Source organism: Salvia splendens, chromosome 8 (genome assembly GCF_004379255.2).
Source record: "Salvia splendens isolate huo1 chromosome 8, SspV2, whole genome shotgun sequence".
Taxonomy (NCBI): Eukaryota; Viridiplantae; Streptophyta; class Magnoliopsida; order Lamiales; family Lamiaceae; genus Salvia; species Salvia splendens.
The window spans coordinates 385,813-402,840 of record NC_056039.1 but is presented as its reverse complement, the minus strand read 5'-3'; the positions used below and the strand labels follow the sequence as shown (position 1 = coordinate 402,840).

Genomic DNA, 17,028 nt, shown 5'->3' with positions numbered 1-17,028 from the left:
TAAATTTATTTGAGTGTAGTTAACAGTTAGGAATTTCGACTTCTTGAATAAATCCATACTACTAGTATTTACAATAAATTACTAAAATGGGCTTCAATTTACTTGGATATAGCTTCTTGACAATAATATTGAACTTTATCATTGTAATAATATAAACATAAGATATAGTCAAAATAAAAATTCGAATCCAATTTTTATAGGGTTAGAATCTTCATTAATGCAACAAAATTAAAATAAACACACTAGTTCTACGCACTAGCTTGTATAGTCAAGAAGTTAGAAGCCGATATAAGTATCTCGTCAATAAGAGGAATCCAATTGAATTTGGATGTTGCTTTTCAACTCCTTGTTATAACAAGGATATTTATTCATTGATAAAAAAACTAACTGCAAAATTTTAATTAATTGAATTGTAAGAAACTCATCATTGCCACCATCACATCCAACATCAAGCTCACATTCTACCCATTTCATGATTTTCCATTTTTGGAATAATCTTTTCAAGTGTATTTATACATATATAATGATTAAAGGCATTAGATTCTTAAAGCGAAACTGCAAGCCAATCAGATTTATGTCTGATTACCACTTTAGTAGAGTTGATTAAAGGGGATAAAATCACAAAGAAAGTGAAAATACTCAGATAAAAAGGCTATTACTATATGCTAATTGACTGACAAATTTCCTCTAACACATATACTACTGGACAACTCTAAACCAAATTTAAGGTGTAATCCCAAAAACCATAACAAAAAAAATAAATTTCCCTTCAAGTCTTCTACCATGAGCATGTCAATGCAGTTGAGTCAATTAAACTAAATAAGGAAACACAGACTAACAGGCAACGGTCGTTCCTTTCACCATCTGTCTGATCATTCGAAACTTGAAATAGCAGTAAGCATCGGATCAAGAATGGTGCATCAACGAGAAAACCGAGAGACAAACTGCAATCCTACTTCAAAATTGAGATACAATTCTTGTCCTGCTATAAACAGATATGCATCAATATGAACCTGACAATGTATGAATATGGTACAGTGGAGAGTATAATACCTCCAACCATGCATGTTCATGAAGCACACTGGCTCCCGATCCAGCCCGGATCCCGAACATAAACGGGGATTTCTACAGGACAAAAGGCACAAAAGCAGCAATTGCTAGAACCTTTCTCTGCCTACCATCCAACTAAAATGACCAGAAGATAGCAGCACAGAATTATACACCAGAAGAGAGAAAGGAATACCAAACCACCTATACTTAGGAGGACGACATAATCCAGCACGGAAAAAAGAAAAAAAAAGCCTAGCAGAGTGATATGTACAAATAGAGAAAGATTAACCATAAATTAACACAGCAATTTAAACCAAGGTTGTGCCTTGAAGCTAGTTGATATAATAACCAAGTCAAAATAACTTCATGAGAAAATATTCACAAGTTTGAGTAGAGAAGTATGTTAAAGAAACATGTCAAAAGATGTGAAATATAATTACAAATAATGAGAAGAGAAACAAGTACATTTAATAGAACATATCCTTGGGTTGCATAGCCTGATTTTACATATACAAGCACTGCTAATATAGACACAGCCGCTGGATACTGTCATCAAACATTAAATTTCCATCACTATACAAACATTAAGGAATGATCGAATTACACTTGTCGGAGTTCTAACACTTTCCTAAAGCATTTAGACATAATCACAGTCCGGTGCAGAGGTTTTACACAGGCTCCTATATGTCAATGGCAATAGTAAGCACAAATCAGGTCCTTAGAGCAACAAGAGTCAGCTTGACCACAGACCAAAGATCTCCCCTTCCTCTGATTACAGAAATAACAATTGAGTTTGATCAGAGAGGACTTCATCTTCGAGTAACCTACTCCAACAAAATTACGAGACATCAAGATACAGTTCTTCCATAGCACACCGATGCTATGTAAAGATTTTTTGCCCATTTCTCCTGAAAGTGACAACCAGAAACTGTAAGAACGAAGTATGGAAAACAGGGTAAAATAACATGAAAGGTGATCTAAACAAAATCTACCTTAACATGTGTGCTTGGGAAAGCAGAAGTCCGAAGTGTTTCTTGTGTTTCATCTGAAGGTTTCCGTCGTGGATTGCTAAGAACAAGGGCAGTTTGATCCCATGTTGCTGCAGTTGATGTGATGCGATAGCCAGAATCCCACCTCCTATGAATACCTTCACTTGGATACAGAAAGTCCAACTCGACAACCTGAAAAAGAAACATAAATTGAAGCAAATAGTAGAAATCCTTTATTCCTGTTCTTTGGATCAGTACATAACAACAGCCATCACTGAAACTACAATATTATACCTGATCAGAAAAACCTGCCCCACGGGACATAACAATTGCCCATCTAGTTCCAGCTGTAGCCATGGCAGTAACGTAAAAACCTTCTCTCCATTTCTTGTTGATCCACTTGAATGGAAATGACTCACTAACTTTGTATGACTGCTGCAGATACGGGGTACCTGCATCTCATAAAGCAATCCCATTTCAAAACATTATCTGAAACATGTACTCCCTCCGTTCCACAATAGTGGAGACATTTCTTTTCAGCACAGAGAATAAAAAGGGATGTTTAGTGTGTTACATGGGTTTGATAATAACGTAGATATTAAGTGATAGGATGGTTTTATTTTCAATTTGTCTTTAAAATGAATGTCTTTTGCTGTATGGAGACATGAGATGGAGGAAGAGAGAAGGGGTGCGATTTCTGGATGGCAGTCGGAAATTATGGTTTCAGTGGCGACGACGGAAAGAAAGAAATCATCCAGAGAGAGGGTGTAAAGGGTAGAATGAACGCGTCATTTAGGGTTGGGGAATGGGTCACTTTTCTAATTAATAAACTTATGATTAAAGGGTAATAAGGGGGTGCTTAATTAGTCCACTAAACTTAATTAAAATCCCTAATTGTTTCAAAAATTAGAAATGACTCCCCTGCCATGGAAAGTACAAAAATGGCAAAATGACTCAACAACTGCGGAAGAAAGGGAGTACAAAATTAGAACTCCAGTCCTTGAATTGCAACACTAACCCTTAGACATGACTATTAATGAGCTCCCATTATTAGCCCCTGCTATGGCACTTATGTAGTAATTTTTCTCCCATTGTTCCATGATCCACTCCTGCAGGTGATAACGCAAAAAGTAATAAGATACGCTGCCTACACATCATGCTCTATAAGAGATTAAGCCTCGTTAGAATTTAATCAACTGATATCATATGACACTCAAGTTTTAGCAATGTCATATCAAGACTCACTAAGTATGGCATGCTAGAGATTTGATACCTTATGAAGGAAATGAGGTGAAAGTTCATAGACTTGATCACTGAAACCGGTCCCTGTATCCATAATCAAGGCCCATAGATTTGAACAAGAGGCCACACTGCTAATATAAAGTCCATCTTCATTTCCTTTCTCAATATGCTGGTCCAATCTTAAATCTGCAACATTGTAATGATATCTGCGAGAGAAATGCAGGGTTAACTCAAACCCTTCCTCCAAAAAATCCTAGAAGAAACTCAAAAGAGTTACCATGATGATACCTTTGCTTCATCGGTCTTCGAGCATTGTACACACTAATCCACTGTGTAGCAGGCATTCCCATGCGGACTTTCTTCTTTGGCTGCTCATCATCATCGTCGTCCATCATAAGCCTTCCTCTCTTCTGTCCGACTTGATATACAAGCTTCACATTGTAAAAAATATGTTTAATGAAGGAAATTTTCGATGAATGCAGCCAATTTACAGACAACTTGTAAATAGTAAAATTATAATATACCTTTCGAGCACCTTCAGTGTTGATTGGCCTGATGTCCGGATTCGGACCAATAATCCCATCAAAAAGGGATATGTATTTTGCATAATTAGGCTCTTCATCAAACTTCAAGTTAACAACAAACTCAACAAACTGTTTAAAAGGTGCAGGACAGAAACAACAAAGGGCTTCTGGAGAAGTTCCCATCTTCTTTTTGCAGACCAGAAAGCCTTTATTCTCGCCCTATTAGAAGATAAAGTAAGCATCAAGAGTGATGCTCCTAATGAACACACATGTCATCCACAATTACTAACCTGGTAACCTTGCCAAGGAAGGCGACCTCGAAGAAGAAAAATGAGGGTATAAGCAAGGGATTCCAGGTCATCCCTACGACTACCGGTCCTTCCCAGATGAGCATGCACACTAGCATACCGCACAGTTCCTCTGCATCAACCAGAAACTCAGGTTACAAGAGAATTAAACCAAAAAGAAAATGAAGAACTACAAATGGTCGTAACTTTACCTGAATACATCAGGTCGTTGATCATAATCAACATGAAGACCAGTTGAATTATCACGCCACCGAACAGCTGCAATTTTTAACAGGAAATTGTTGTTAAGAGTACCAATTGTTAATATCATAAGTATGGAGTATAAAATAAATACAAGAGGCAGAGCATGTATATTACCCAATCCAAGATCAACCAAAAAAAGTTTTTTCTCATCAGCAGTTCCAGGTGTACCAAGCAAAAAGTTTTCTGGCTTTACATCCCCATGCACATATCTGCAGGTATTGAGGTAATTAGAGAAAAGAAAAGGTTTGATAGAAATAGAAAGGAAAAAAAGAAAAAAAAAACAACAATCAGGGACTACAACCAAAATAACTGAACTGAAGGCAAGACAAAAAAAAAAGAAACAATTGCCCAAAACACGATCTCTTGTATACTGAAGTGGAGACACTTATTGTCACATATTCAATTCAATTGACTCCCACACTAAGGTTCTTGCTAGGGGCATAGTTGAACTGCACCAAGCTGAATATCAGAAAGTTCGAGCTACAGTCAAATTTTACAGAGCCAAGTTTGAGTTTAAACTAATAGCTATATCTAGCTTGCTGAAAAACATAAGCCAAATATAGTCGTCTTTGAGTTCCAACAAGATTGACGTCCTTATAGCTCATTTACAGCTCTAGCTCTTGTGAGTTATCCAAGAGCATCAACTTAGGTAATGCGATTCAGTTACAGTTGGTACAACGCTCAAATGCCAGCAACATAGCATACATACAGCTATAGTTCAACTCAGATTCAGGACCAATCACAAAAACAAACATGCAAGTAACTTAGTAAGTGTAAGCGATTGAACTGAAGTATGAATGTGTAGTAGCATCGTCTGTACTCCCGACAGAATATAATAGCACTCAGATTCACAAGTCTCTACAATCAATCTATGTCCATATTAACATTACTGACAAATCAAATATCTAAGCTTGTGCATCAAAGAATTAAGAATCCCACAATTGCAAATATTGTTGAATATTTACCCTCTAGAATGTAACTTTTCCAAAATGGATATGGCTTCAATAGCAATACATGCCACCATTTCAATTGACATTCTGCAAAAGTGTCATTTAAATGTTAGGTGAAAGACTGCAAAGTAAACCAGAAAGCAAAAATAACTCTGTTGAAATTGTTGCCTCACGTATTCGAATTGTTGTTCCAGACATCCCATAAACTAGGACCTAGCATATCCATTACCTACAAAGTACAAAGAAACTCTTCATACCAGCAAAGAAAAGATATACATTTGTGTTTAGAACTGGAAGAAATTCTGAGTTTCAGGCACATACCATAATATAGTAATCACTCTGACGTCCTTTGTAATGCACACGTGGTATGCCGTGACTACCACCAAGAGCACTATGGAAGAATGCAGTAAACAAAGTTCATATTTTGCAAAATTTAACAGAGACATAGGAACTAATACAAAACTCACCTGTAAACTTGCCATTCATAAGGTGGTCCATAATTACAACCTTTGCTACTACGGTGCTCAAATTTCAAAGCAACCTAAAAAGAGATAAAACTGAGAGAGAGATTCTTTGCAGATACTGAGGCCAAAGCTGCCAATAACAGGGAACAAGTACGTACTTCTACCGCTCCTGGTCCATTTCTCTCATTTGGGTTTGGGGGGTTGATTCGCCGGCCTACATAAACTTGGCCAAATCCACCTTTCCCTAATTTCTTATCAATTCGATAAGCTGGAGAACCACCAACCTGGACCTGTTGCCAAGCGATTAAATTAAACCGTAAGCTGAATATGACATGTATAAGCTATATGCCTCTATCAGATTTCTGTCAGATTCTTAGAGGATAAGAGGAAACAAAATTAAATGAGCAAACTTCTGCAGACAGAAGTAACTTCCTTATATATGAAAAAATTTCATGTGTCTATCATCAATTCACTCGCAGTAAACTCCCTAGGAAGCTAAAGAGTAGAAACTTCCCATAATATGTGAAATTTATACTTTTATAGTAGTATTTATTTTATCTAAAAAATACTCAAAACCAGAAATACAATGTATACGCTTTCATGGGTACAACTCGATCAGTAAGTAAACTAAAACTCAAATCTTTGGTTCATAAAACCACCATATACCACATCCCTAACATGCAACTCGAAAATAAACTCCTAACATCAAACACAACCACATAAGATAACGATTATAAGCATTAAAAAAACAAGCTGTTTTATCTTAATGGAGTACATAATACAGAATCATCAAACATTAGAAAACAAAATTAAGAATGAAATTAACGAACCCTTTCGGGAATAGGAGTAGTGCTTCCTTCATCCTCAGCACCCAACCCCTTACTTCCGTTACCACCACTATCACACTCATCCATCTTCTTCTCTTCCACGTCTTCTCCAACCTCCTCTAATTTGTTATTATTATCCTCCCCAACCTTCAACGACGTCGTTTCCTTCACAGCAGCATCAACATGTGCCTCTCCTCCACCACCACCACAATCCCCCACCAAAACCTCCTTCTCCTTATCAGCACCACCTGCGGCGGCGGCGTCGACTCTATTCCCTGCAGCTCGTTTCCCAGCAGCTGGTACGGTTCCCTTGTCAGCTCGAGCGGCTTTCCCCTTGTTCCGTTCGGGAGCGGGAGCTGCGACAGCGGGTCGGCGGCCTCTGCGCGCTCCGCTACGCAGTTGAGGCATATCTGTGGTCGTCCATCAACTCCGTCGCGAAATCGGCGACTTCTTCGTCATCAACTCCGAGATCGAACCAGCTAGCTGTGAGTTGCAGCGGAAATCGGAGGAATAAGATGAGGTAGGACCGGCTGCAGGATGATCGGCGATCGAGGTGAGCTCGAGTGAGGGTTTGTGGAGTTTGAGATGGAAAAATTAGGGTTGAATTGGGGAAAAGAAAAAAGACAGTGGCTGTGTCCTCAAATTGTTGTGTTTATTTCACCGAGATAATATTTACTAAATTTTGCCACATACTTTCTTTTCTAGCTTTTGACATACCACAACAAAGCTTGGTAACACAGTATTCACTTTTTCGCTCAATTAACAGACTCTATTTCTAATCAATTTTAAATTTCTTTTCTACTTTATTTTGAAGGAAGCGGGGCAATCTTCACAGATATGAATGGCACGAGGGAAAAAAAAAGTGTGTTTACAAATATTTTTGTTTTTTAATGTGGAAAATGCACAGCAAATGACCCTTCCTTCTTAAGTTTTAGGCCATGGTGGAGGGAATTTGGGATTTTCGAACATTATTTCAATCAGGTGCTCAAGCGAATGCATACTATAAGACGAAGAAGGAGAATGGGGAGGAGGAAAATCCAAGATATTAAATTGCATGTCTTAAACAGTATCTTGAAGAAGGTGGAGAAATATGTCGAGACAATCGAGAAAGAGGAAAGGGAACATGAAGATAAGTAGCTTTGTAAATAGGTTTGGTTTGGTCTTGTGGCTCCGACAGTTTGTATTATCCTACTAATTTTGTTAATATAAGACCTATTTGCTTCCCCACCCCCCTAACAACAAATACTTATACGAGTTTGTTTCTTCTAAAGGCTACTATTATGACTAATACACCTATCTATAAATATAGTACAAGAGTAGAGTTTTGGAAATAATCCTATAAATGCCATTGGAAATATAAAAAAAATCTTTATTATATCAAAAAATATAACATAAATGAAATATTAAAACATAAAATCATATTATTGAAATACATTGGTACTTATATAATTAGCCATTTACTAACCCCTATCAACTATGAACAAACAAGTCCATAATCCAATTCACACAATGTTTTAATGACATCCCCACACTTCTTCACTCTCTTTCAAATTCTGTCCTCTTGATTTTATTTCCACGTATGTTTCTCTCAAGGAAGTTTTGTTTCCGGAATAGCCATTATGAGTTTTTTACATTTCAGGGGAAAGATGAGTGGGAGAGGAAAGAGTGGGATACAAGGGTGATGGGGAGGAGTTGGATTGAGAGGAAATCTCTGAAAACACACATTTGTGCACTAAATTTTGAAAAGCCCTATATCTTCATTTCTCAACTTCTCTCCCTTTCCTCATCCCCCGTCAATCGTTCTCTCCACCGCCACGGTTGGCACATCGTTGTGGCGCCGCCGTGATTATACATACTCTCAATCGGGTCTTCATTTCAAGCTCGGTGTTAAGTTAACAATGAATCGAATAATTCACTTATGATTAAAACGGTAGTCATCTTAGACTATTTGTGAGCTTGGTAGAATTTGTGGTAATTATGCTATATAGCTGCTAATTTTTGAAAAGCCCGAAATCTTCATTTCTCAATTTCTCTCCCTTTCCTCATCCCCCGTCAATTGTTCTCTCCACCGCCACGGTTGGCACATCATTGTGGAACCGCTGTGATTATACATACTCTAGATTTGGTCTTCATTTCAAGCTCGGTGTTAAGTTAACAATGAATCGAATAATTCACTGCCTAAGTTGATTGAAATGGTAGTCATCTGAGACTATTCGTGAGATTGGTGGAATTTGTGGTAATTATGCTCCATAGCTACTATAGTTCCGTATAATGCGTGTGATTATGGTCATATTCTAGGAATTAATTTATGTATAATAAATAGATAGTAGCTAGTGGAGCTCCGGATAGGAGGAGACTGAGATTGAGATTGTAGTAAGGTTTAAGCAATAGTGGGATGTTGGTGGTCTTGCTAATCAATTTGATATAATAATCAGCTTTTAAATTTTCAATTTGCGTATTGTCGAGTTGCAATGTTCAATGTTGTCAAATAGTAGCAGATATGGCATTCGAAAGTGAAAAACACCATCGCCACGCCAGTTTTTATTGTCTTTTTTGTAGCGGGCCACCACTTGCCCACAAATATAATTCAAATTTGGAGTATTTTAACTTTCCAGCCCAATAACAAAAATCCGGCCCAATTAATCCTTATTAATCGAATAAAAAAAGTAAATAATTAAATTCAAATTTTAATATGCGTAGGAAAAACCCTATTCGGTAATTCAATTCCATCTCCAAGACTCCGACTACAATCTCGTCACCGGCGCCGCCACCTTCTGTACTAGTTAGCTTCTACTATTTGATTCAATTGCGCCGGGGATTATTCATTGGAAATCTAAACAAGAATAATGGACGGGGATCTTGAAATTTCACTAGACAAGCTTCCAATCAAACGGCTCGATGCCATCGAGGAAAATGGCTTCGAACACTTCCCAACGTCAGTTCACTTTCCACACTATGGTAAAAAATCTCAATTCAGATGGATTGATGTGATATTGGTGTGTGTATGTGGCAGGGATGTGGGGTATGATGAAAAGAGAGTGAACTTGGTGAGGAGGATAGACTTTGCCTGGGCAGTGGAAAGAGAGGATCCCAGCAAGAAGCGGAAGAGTGAAGGTGCGAGTGCCAAGGATGGTGCAACATCCAGTCAGCAGCAATGGCAATGGCAATGGCAGAGCTTAGTGGAGAATCTGCAGTTAGCTCACCAAGAGCTCTCCGTCATAATTGATCTTATTAATACGGTAAATAATTTTTAGCCCTTCCCTTCTATTGCTCGTTTCTATATCTAATGTGTATATGACAAGTAATTCTGCGGAGTCATGCTTTAAGTCCTTGTTAGTTATAAAAAGGCTCAATTGAACTTGTTCTTCTATAGGTGTTCAAAGGGGTTAGTATTATATAGCGACCGTCTCTGCATCTATGTCTTACTTATCTTGAATTTAATTGTGGAAATACATATGCCAAGAGTAATGTCTTGCTAATAAAGGTCACTCTTAGAGTTCTAAATCAAGTTTTAGCCTGTTTCGGCTGACCTATTAGTTTGGTTTTGGCCAGCAGCTTGAGCAGAGGCCTAGGATTTTTGTTTGCTTGCTCAACTAGTTACCGTCTTAGAGATTTATGGTTATATGATGGTGATGGACTACCTGTTTAAACCATCCAAGCCTTCTGGGCGAGCCGAAGGAATAAGTTTCCACCCTATTGTTTTTTCAGTCTGCGTGATTTCATATAGGGAATTGGCACCAAGGATTTAGAACCTACATATAACTCTAATGTGATTTACACAGGTAGAAGCCAATGATGCTGTAACAGTTGCGGGAATGACACGGCCAAAGCCGTTACCGAATGAACATCTATCTGACCTTGCTGTGTCTACAGCAACTAAGCTACAGTGTTTCCGGGTACTTATGTCTTCCTAAGTTGTTGTCTTTGTCATACGACTCATACAGGACTTTACTAATGACCTCTAACTTCATACATCTTTTTTCTTTCTTGTCAGCTATGTGCATATTTGTGCTTTGATGCAAATAGTTTTTGCACATTAATGCTATGATGCAGTATGGATAAAGTCTTATGTTACACTGCAGGGTCTTGGAAAATATTTAAAGCAATCTGCCAAAGCATTGGAAGAACAAGTAGCAAGAGAGGCTAGATTTTATGGGGCCCTCATTAGGTAATTAATAAGTGCTTGAAGAAGCTATATGTTTCTGTTCTCCCAGTGTGCGATTTACATAAAGCTAGTGGAAATTTCTCTTCTCCTCCTCACTAACAAATTGCATTTTCTAATGGATGGCAGATTGCAGCAAAATTGGAAAATTAAACGACATCGATTGGTTGCAGCTGCCTCTGGCAATGAAGGCTTCTATATTGATTTATTTGACAGTTCATTATATGATTTGGCTTCTGTATTTCGTCCATCTTCCATGTCTACAATTCCCGTTGAGCATGATGCAGCTGGAATGCTCACAGTGAATGTACCCCGTGAGTCATGCCACTCTCTTCAGTTTCAGTTTCAGTTTCTTGGACTCAATCCTTCCTGTAAGTTGACAAGAGCTAGTGAGACAAACACGCAAGAAGAATCCAATGGATCTTCCCCAATGCCTGTGAAGGAACATGCAACGGATGAAGAACGTGTGAGGGCAATGCATTTAACCTTACGTGAAGTTCATCGAGCAATACATGATGAGCAGGTATATATTCCTTTTATATATATCTCATTATATCATACTATTAGGCTGTGCTAAAATATAATTCCATCAGTTTTTAATTTTTTATTAAAATAATGTATTTCAGGTGTTTGATTTGGTAAACCGTGAAGCATGTAGTCCTTCATTGCATGTGAACCTGACTGGCATAAAAGAAAATTATTTGCGCCTAAGCATTGGTGAAGGAGCATCTGTTTCCCTCTCACTCGTCTCATCCAGTCAAGATGATCAGCAAATAAGTAGTGCATCGGAAGTAAATTCTGTAGAAACTTCAAATGTAGATGTGGAATCATTTGACGAACAAGATTATGGAAAAGCTATTGATAAAGCAGAGAGATCAAGGGTCCCAAGACAACTTGGTTTTGAGATTTATTTGCGACAATTATTTCATGAGTATGTGTTTGTCAGAGCAAAATCCAAAGCCATGCCTTTAAGAAAGAGTCAAATTCCTGGCCAGCCAGCTAAGGACAATTCTAGCGTACTAGGGCATTTCTGCATGTCTCTTGGTCACAGAATATTCTCAAATAAGGTCCTGTCTATGCTGGAAAATCTGGTATGTACTGCATCTCGTTCTTGACAACTTGACATTATAAATGCCAAATAACATAAATTCTACTCTTAAATTTACTAAAAACCATCAATAATTATACATATATTTTAATTAATCTGGATTAAGTTCTTATGCACAGACTGATTAAGTGTATTTTATGCACTTGAAGGTTCACAGGACACCGTACGTCCAATTATTTTCTCATCCAACCTGGCACTCTCGGACATCTTCATGGACACTTTCAATGAAGATTCCTGAATCCATCATTCATGCTGCTAGCCAAATTCAGAGACCCGGCACTGGCAACGGGAAGGTTGTAAGATCCCAGTTCTGGACTAAGGTTGTGGTGATTGATGATTCCATTAGCGTACATGGTGAAGGTGCTCCTAATATTCTAGGTCTTTTCAAAGGAAAATCTGAAGCTGTCAGCTCTATTAATGGATACGACTGTGACTTGGCAGATCTTCCTATAATACTTATTCAGCAGGTATGTGAATGGCATCTGAAAATATTTAGTGCCAACTTTCTGTTATCATAATATTTTGCTATGTTGCTCACAAAAAGCTAAGGGGTCTCGTCACAAAGTTGAAACCTAGAAATATTTCACCTGTTTGTTCTTGCACATTGCACAAGCTGCTCTTTAGTATAGACTCAAATCATATATGAAAATGGCCACGTTTCTCTTTTTAATGTGAACTATAGAACATGTTCTTGAGTTGCAAATGGTGCTTTTACGAATTCATACACAAAACTTTCTTCATATGTGACACCGTTCTAGATGTTATGGCGCGTCCTGTATGGTCCTGACAAGTAGATGTACAATAACACTTATACAGCTATCTATGTATATGTTGTAATGTTGGCAAAATTCTTTTATAGGTTGCTAGCCAAATCATCCAGTGGCTGCATGAGGAAGCTCTCGCAGTCGGCATCAAAGCAAACAGAGATTTCTTATCACTGGCGTTCGAGTTGGAGCAGGGCGAGATAGCTCGACTGGTGGCACATGTAGACCCTGATGATACCCAAGGTTGCATCTCTTGGTGGCTCACGATAGACGATGGCCTCACCGAGGAACACAAGCTTCGTTCAGACATGTCCTATTTTGAGTCGCAGAGAAGGAAGTTCTTAGGCTATTTGCCTCTTGATCTCTTGCATTCCACTTTGTTGGATTTTCTGAACTTATGCAGCTATTGATAATTGGTCGTTTATAAACGAATTTTTGATTTACTTAAAATTTGTGTGTTATAGTAAAATGTAAGTAGGAATAGACATCAGACATGTATCTGTATCTGTATCTGTATCTGTAAAGTACTAAACGTGACAAATGGGTTTACTATTTCCTCATATATTAGTGAGTGACATGTACTTCACGTGAGAGCATATGGTGACAGGCAAACAAAATGGTATAATATGCTTCATCACAGCTTTATTTTTTAGTACTTTATTATTTGGTGATAATTTATGTATAGTTTGGTCTTCGTCTTTGTTGATAGTATGACATTTCTTCGCTTTTTGTCTAAAAATTGTGCATTGGATAAACACATGCTTTTATTTACCAGAACTAGAACATGACAATGAGAAATCACAAGTAGAATAATTCTAGAAAATGTGTGCTTTGTCTAGTAGTACAAAAAAATCAATATTATTGAAAAACGTTACGAAAATACCGGTAGAGAAGTCCGACAATAAATAGCATACCCATAAACTATAAAGAGGGATAGTTTGATACGTATATTAACAAAGCTTTACTTTATTTAATTCTTTACTTGGTAGTAGTAGTATCTGAGAATGAGTGGTATAGCACTTTTTCATGGTTTATTGTTTTTTTCCTGTTTTAATTGTCGTTACAGCCGTTACATACGTTATGAATAATATTTAAATATTAATGAAGATTCATAAAATCAAATTATTATTTTATTACCAAAAAATTAGACCATTTTATATTTACTACGTATTTTTAGCTGCGTACTAAACGGTTAATACTAACTACCAAAATAATTGGAGTAGCAAAAACTGCACAAGAATTAGGATTTAGATCAATATATTTAGAAAAAGCCGCCCTAACTTCGTCTCACTTTCCCCATTTCCTCCGTCAATCGCTCTCTCCACCGCCGTGATTCTACCCACACTCAACCCGGCCACCCACCGACTCCAGCTTGGTAATACGGCAATGGAGCTGATTGAAATGGCAGCCGTGTGAGACTGGTTGCGAGCTTGGTGGAATCTTTATCCTATTTTAGCGGATTCTTTTACTTTTCAATTATTTTATTTATTTCGCGCGCTTGCTTCTGTTGGGGGTTATTGATTGCGTTACTGTATGTATCTCCGTGTAAACTAAATTACTAGCTGGTTGAGCTCTGAATAGAAGGATGTGGTTGAGAATGTATGAGTAATGTAGCAATTATGAGGTTTTGGAATTATCTGTGGCTGGTGGTTTGGTTAATCGGTTTTCATAAATATGGACGAATTTCTATACGATAGTCAATACATGATAGTTTCGTAGTTCTTCTGTTCTACTCTCTACTCGGACAGTTAATGCCATCTCCTTGTTATTCATACGATTCTTTTTAGCAAAATGTGTCCATGAGTTTGTGATAAGAGCATACAGTGTACAGACCTGAACACAAAAAATAAAATACAGCAGTGGAGTGCGGTCTATTTTCTCCCGTGTTTTGAGATTATCTTTTAATAGGCTGTTCTGTTGGGAAGCTTTGTGTTATGTTGTCTTTATAGCTTAGCTAGTCAGTTTTTAGTTATGCAAAATGCAATCAACTAGGTGATTCTAGAATGGAACACTTTTAGTTTGTGTTTTATGGCTAAAGGTCCAACTACTCACAGAGTCAGAGTTACCGTTTGTGTGATGTAGCCTAAATGAATTGGGGTTACTTGGATTAGGACAAAGATTTGGAAGAAAAGTCAGAATAGCATATATACAAGGTAGGGATTCTACAACAGTTCTTGAGATGAACTGTGCAAACATATTTTTTCTGAAAGAAAACAATATTTTAGTAACTAGCGTAAGGATTTGTCATTAGGATTTACAGATAGTCAAGTCAGTATGTGAACTAAAACGAGAGATGCACACACAGAACTTGTTCAATACGAGCATAATTGACTGCCAATAATTCTATGGACATTCACTTCAGCATTTTTTGTTGGAGAGCTACATTACATATTTTTATGGATATATTGGAGTGTGCATGGACATTGAAAAAGAACATTTTGATTAACAAATGATAAATTAATTTTTTTCTGTAAAGTAATTGTTGTATTTTTCATGATTCAAAAGCAGAATTTGTGTGCATGCCAGAGAAGCTTTTGGTCTGCATTTCTATAGCTTTACCAATGAAGCCAAGAGCCACTGAGGCACCCCGGAGGTCGAGAAATGTTCCAGGGGAGGGACCAAATTGGATTTTTATTGCAGGGAGTGCACTGATTAGTACTTTGTCAATGCGCCTTGGGTATAAGCTCAAACAGGTCCTTGATGCTAAACAACTGGACAGCAGTAGTCCAAGCTTAAAAGGTATTGAATGCATGTTCATGCAACTATTCCAGAAAATTCTATTTATATTATCTGAGAGTTTACTGTAATTGCAGTTAATGGAAAATCTACCAATGGAAAGAAATCAGGAAGCTGCCCAATGCATTCAAATGCCTTTTGCTATCCTCAAGATGAAGATGTTTGCTACAGCCATTATTCAGGTAATCACATCTTAGTCCCAGTCAAAAGCCTTAATAATATTGATTCCTCAGATTTGGAGTGTGCTAAGATTTACCTCGAATACGTAAAACATATACCTGCATATGCATATTTGTACAACCGAACTCGATTTTCCTCAATTTTCTCGTGCCGGAGAAAACTTGTACTGCTGGGTTGAAAATGTGTCTTTAGGGAGCATTGATTCCAGTATTTGGCCTGATGGAAGTAGTGATCTAGTTCACCATTCACAATTACTTGCATTATTGATATATGGTCAAGAGAATTGGCATTATTGATAGTTCCTTCCTGACCATGTAATCAAATACTAAATTCATGCTTGCCCCTTTGTATTTAACTACTCCTATTATGTTCCTCTCTAAATTTTCCATAAAATTTAACAGGTTATCTTTTGAGCTTTCTAACTATCTCTACTTCACTGATCTATGTATTCGTAAAATAGGATCCGGGAATGTGATGGAAATCAAACCACACGCCAATGGTCAGATGATGTCAGAACCTGAAATGGCTCTTCCACTAGTGACTGTTCCCATTTCAGAGTTCAATAAAGAAAATGGCGTGATGTGGTCGTCTTCTCCTGACCGCCTGGAGCTGCCCCAGAAACCTTTCCACCAATCTAACAGCTCCGACTCCCCTTGCGTCTCAGAATCTGGTTCCGACATTTTCTGCAAGCGGGAGGTCATACAAAAGCTGAGACAGCAGCTAAAGAGAAGAGATGACATGATACTAGAAATGCAAGATCAAATTGCAGAAGTGCAAACCTCTGTTGCCGCACAGGTTTCACATTCTTCGCACTTGCAATCTTGTCTGGATGCTGCAAACAGGGATTTGTTTGAATCAGATCAGGAGGTACAGAGGCTACGCAAGGCAATAGCAGATCGCTGTGTCGGACATGTCCACTCAGGTGAGAAACTCCCTACAGTCCCCATTTGGCCAGCTGAGAACAACGGGCATGTGAATGGTTACCCAGAAGTCGAAAACAACATGGAGTCTCCAGAGAAAGGGAGAAATGGGGAAAGGATTGAAATGTTGAGGAGGGAAGTGAGTGAGCTGAAAGAATTGAATAAAGGAAAAGACTACTTGCTGCAAAGCTATAAGGAGCAGAACTCGGAGCTTTCGATCAAGATCAAGGAGTTGCAGCACAGATTGGACTCTCAACTTCCAAATATTTTGTAGGTGAATTTAGCTTTCTTGTGCATTCTGAATGTGGCTTCCTGTTCTCTTTTCATCTATCCAATTTGAAGCTCTCAATTTTGCAAACATTACATTTTCTTGTTACCCTCTCATTCTTCTTCCTTGTGCATATCTGGAAGGGAGAGTGAGATGTTCATAAGTTTAGAGTTCAACGCTGAGTGCCACGATTTTGAGTTTTTTTTTGGAACACAACGAACTTACAAATGCTATTTGCTCTTTGCAGCACCTTCAGTGTGAGTGCTGTTACCGTCTAACACTTCTTTTGGTTA

The 17,028-nt window shown here is 37.9% G+C and overlaps 3 protein-coding genes across 5 annotated transcripts; 2 read left to right on the top strand and 1 right to left on the bottom strand.

Annotated features, from left to right (window-relative positions):
* Positions 1 to 1,496: 1,496 nt before the first annotated feature.
* Positions 1,497 to 7,286, bottom strand: LOC121745153 (casein kinase 1-like protein HD16). The gene is made up of 16 exons (XM_042138952.1): positions 6,601 to 7,286; positions 5,929 to 6,060; positions 5,774 to 5,847; positions 5,628 to 5,697; positions 5,480 to 5,535; positions 5,322 to 5,393; positions 4,471 to 4,565; positions 4,305 to 4,371; positions 4,096 to 4,225; positions 3,806 to 4,024; positions 3,570 to 3,712; positions 3,313 to 3,487; positions 3,058 to 3,148; positions 2,334 to 2,491; positions 2,043 to 2,231; positions 1,497 to 1,958 (listed from the first exon to the last, which is right to left on the bottom strand). The coding sequence occupies exons 1-16, from the start codon at positions 7,003 to 7,005 to the stop codon at positions 1,899 to 1,901; spliced, it is 2,136 nt and encodes a 711-aa protein (XP_041994886.1). The 5' UTR covers positions 7,006 to 7,286; the 3' UTR covers positions 1,497 to 1,898.
* A 2,016-nt stretch (positions 7,287 to 9,302) lies between these two features.
* On the top strand, positions 9,303 to 13,283 carry LOC121745054 (mediator of RNA polymerase II transcription subunit 17-like). Its single transcript, XM_042138816.1, has 8 exons — positions 9,303 to 9,532; positions 9,611 to 9,836; positions 10,380 to 10,493; positions 10,680 to 10,765; positions 10,889 to 11,282; positions 11,386 to 11,850; positions 12,017 to 12,334; positions 12,727 to 13,283. The coding sequence occupies exons 1-8, from the start codon at positions 9,444 to 9,446 to the stop codon at positions 13,039 to 13,041; spliced, it is 2,007 nt and encodes a 668-aa protein (XP_041994750.1). The 5' UTR covers positions 9,303 to 9,443; the 3' UTR covers positions 13,042 to 13,283.
* A 587-nt stretch (positions 13,284 to 13,870) lies between these two features.
* Positions 13,871 to 17,013, top strand: LOC121745276. 3 transcript variants are annotated; one of them, XM_042139118.1, is made up of 4 exons: positions 13,871 to 14,064; positions 15,137 to 15,370; positions 15,445 to 15,549; positions 16,008 to 17,013. In XM_042139118.1, exons 2-4 carry the CDS (start codon positions 15,151 to 15,153, stop codon positions 16,739 to 16,741), a joined length of 1,059 nt encoding a protein of 352 aa, XP_041995052.1. In that variant the 5' UTR covers positions 13,871 to 14,064; positions 15,137 to 15,150; the 3' UTR covers positions 16,742 to 17,013. The 3 variants fall into 3 exon arrangements, with proteins under 3 accessions (XP_041995052.1, XP_041995051.1, XP_041995050.1); XM_042139117.1 differs by having other exon boundaries at positions 13,871 to 14,784; positions 15,140 to 15,370; XM_042139116.1 differs by having other exon boundaries at positions 13,872 to 14,064; positions 15,140 to 15,370.
* The last annotated feature ends 15 nt before the right edge of the window (positions 17,014 to 17,028 follow it).

Excerpts from the sequence above, each read along its gene's own strand:
- LOC121745153 (XM_042138952.1), bottom strand. The coding sequence starts at position 7,005 with ATGCCTCAACTGCGTAGCGGAGCGCGCAGAGGCCGCCGACCCGCTGTC. Across the intron at positions 5,394-5,479 it reads TGGAACAACAATTCGAATAC|AATGTCAATTGAAATGGTGG; the intron begins GTGAGGCAACAA and ends ACACTTTTGCAG. Across the intron at positions 4,025-4,095 it reads TTCCTTGGCAAGGTTACCAG|GGCGAGAATAAAGGCTTTCT; the intron begins GTTAGTAATTGT and ends ATCTTCTAATAG.
- LOC121745054 (XM_042138816.1), top strand. The coding sequence starts at position 9,444 with ATGGACGGGGATCTTGAAATTTCACTAGACAAGCTTCCAATCAAACGG. Across the intron at positions 9,533-9,610 it reads GGCTTCGAACACTTCCCAAC|GGATGTGGGGTATGATGAAA; the intron begins GTCAGTTCACTT and ends TGTATGTGGCAG. Across the intron at positions 11,283-11,385 it reads GAGCAATACATGATGAGCAG|GTGTTTGATTTGGTAAACCG; the intron begins GTATATATTCCT and ends AATGTATTTCAG.
- LOC121745276 (XM_042139118.1), top strand. The coding sequence starts at position 15,151 with ATGCCAGAGAAGCTTTTGGTCTGCATTTCTATAGCTTTACCAATGAAG. Across the intron at positions 15,371-15,444 it reads CAGTAGTCCAAGCTTAAAAG|TTAATGGAAAATCTACCAAT; the intron begins GTATTGAATGCA and ends CTGTAATTGCAG. Across the intron at positions 15,550-16,007 it reads TTGCTACAGCCATTATTCAG|GATCCGGGAATGTGATGGAA; the intron begins GTAATCACATCT and ends TTCGTAAAATAG.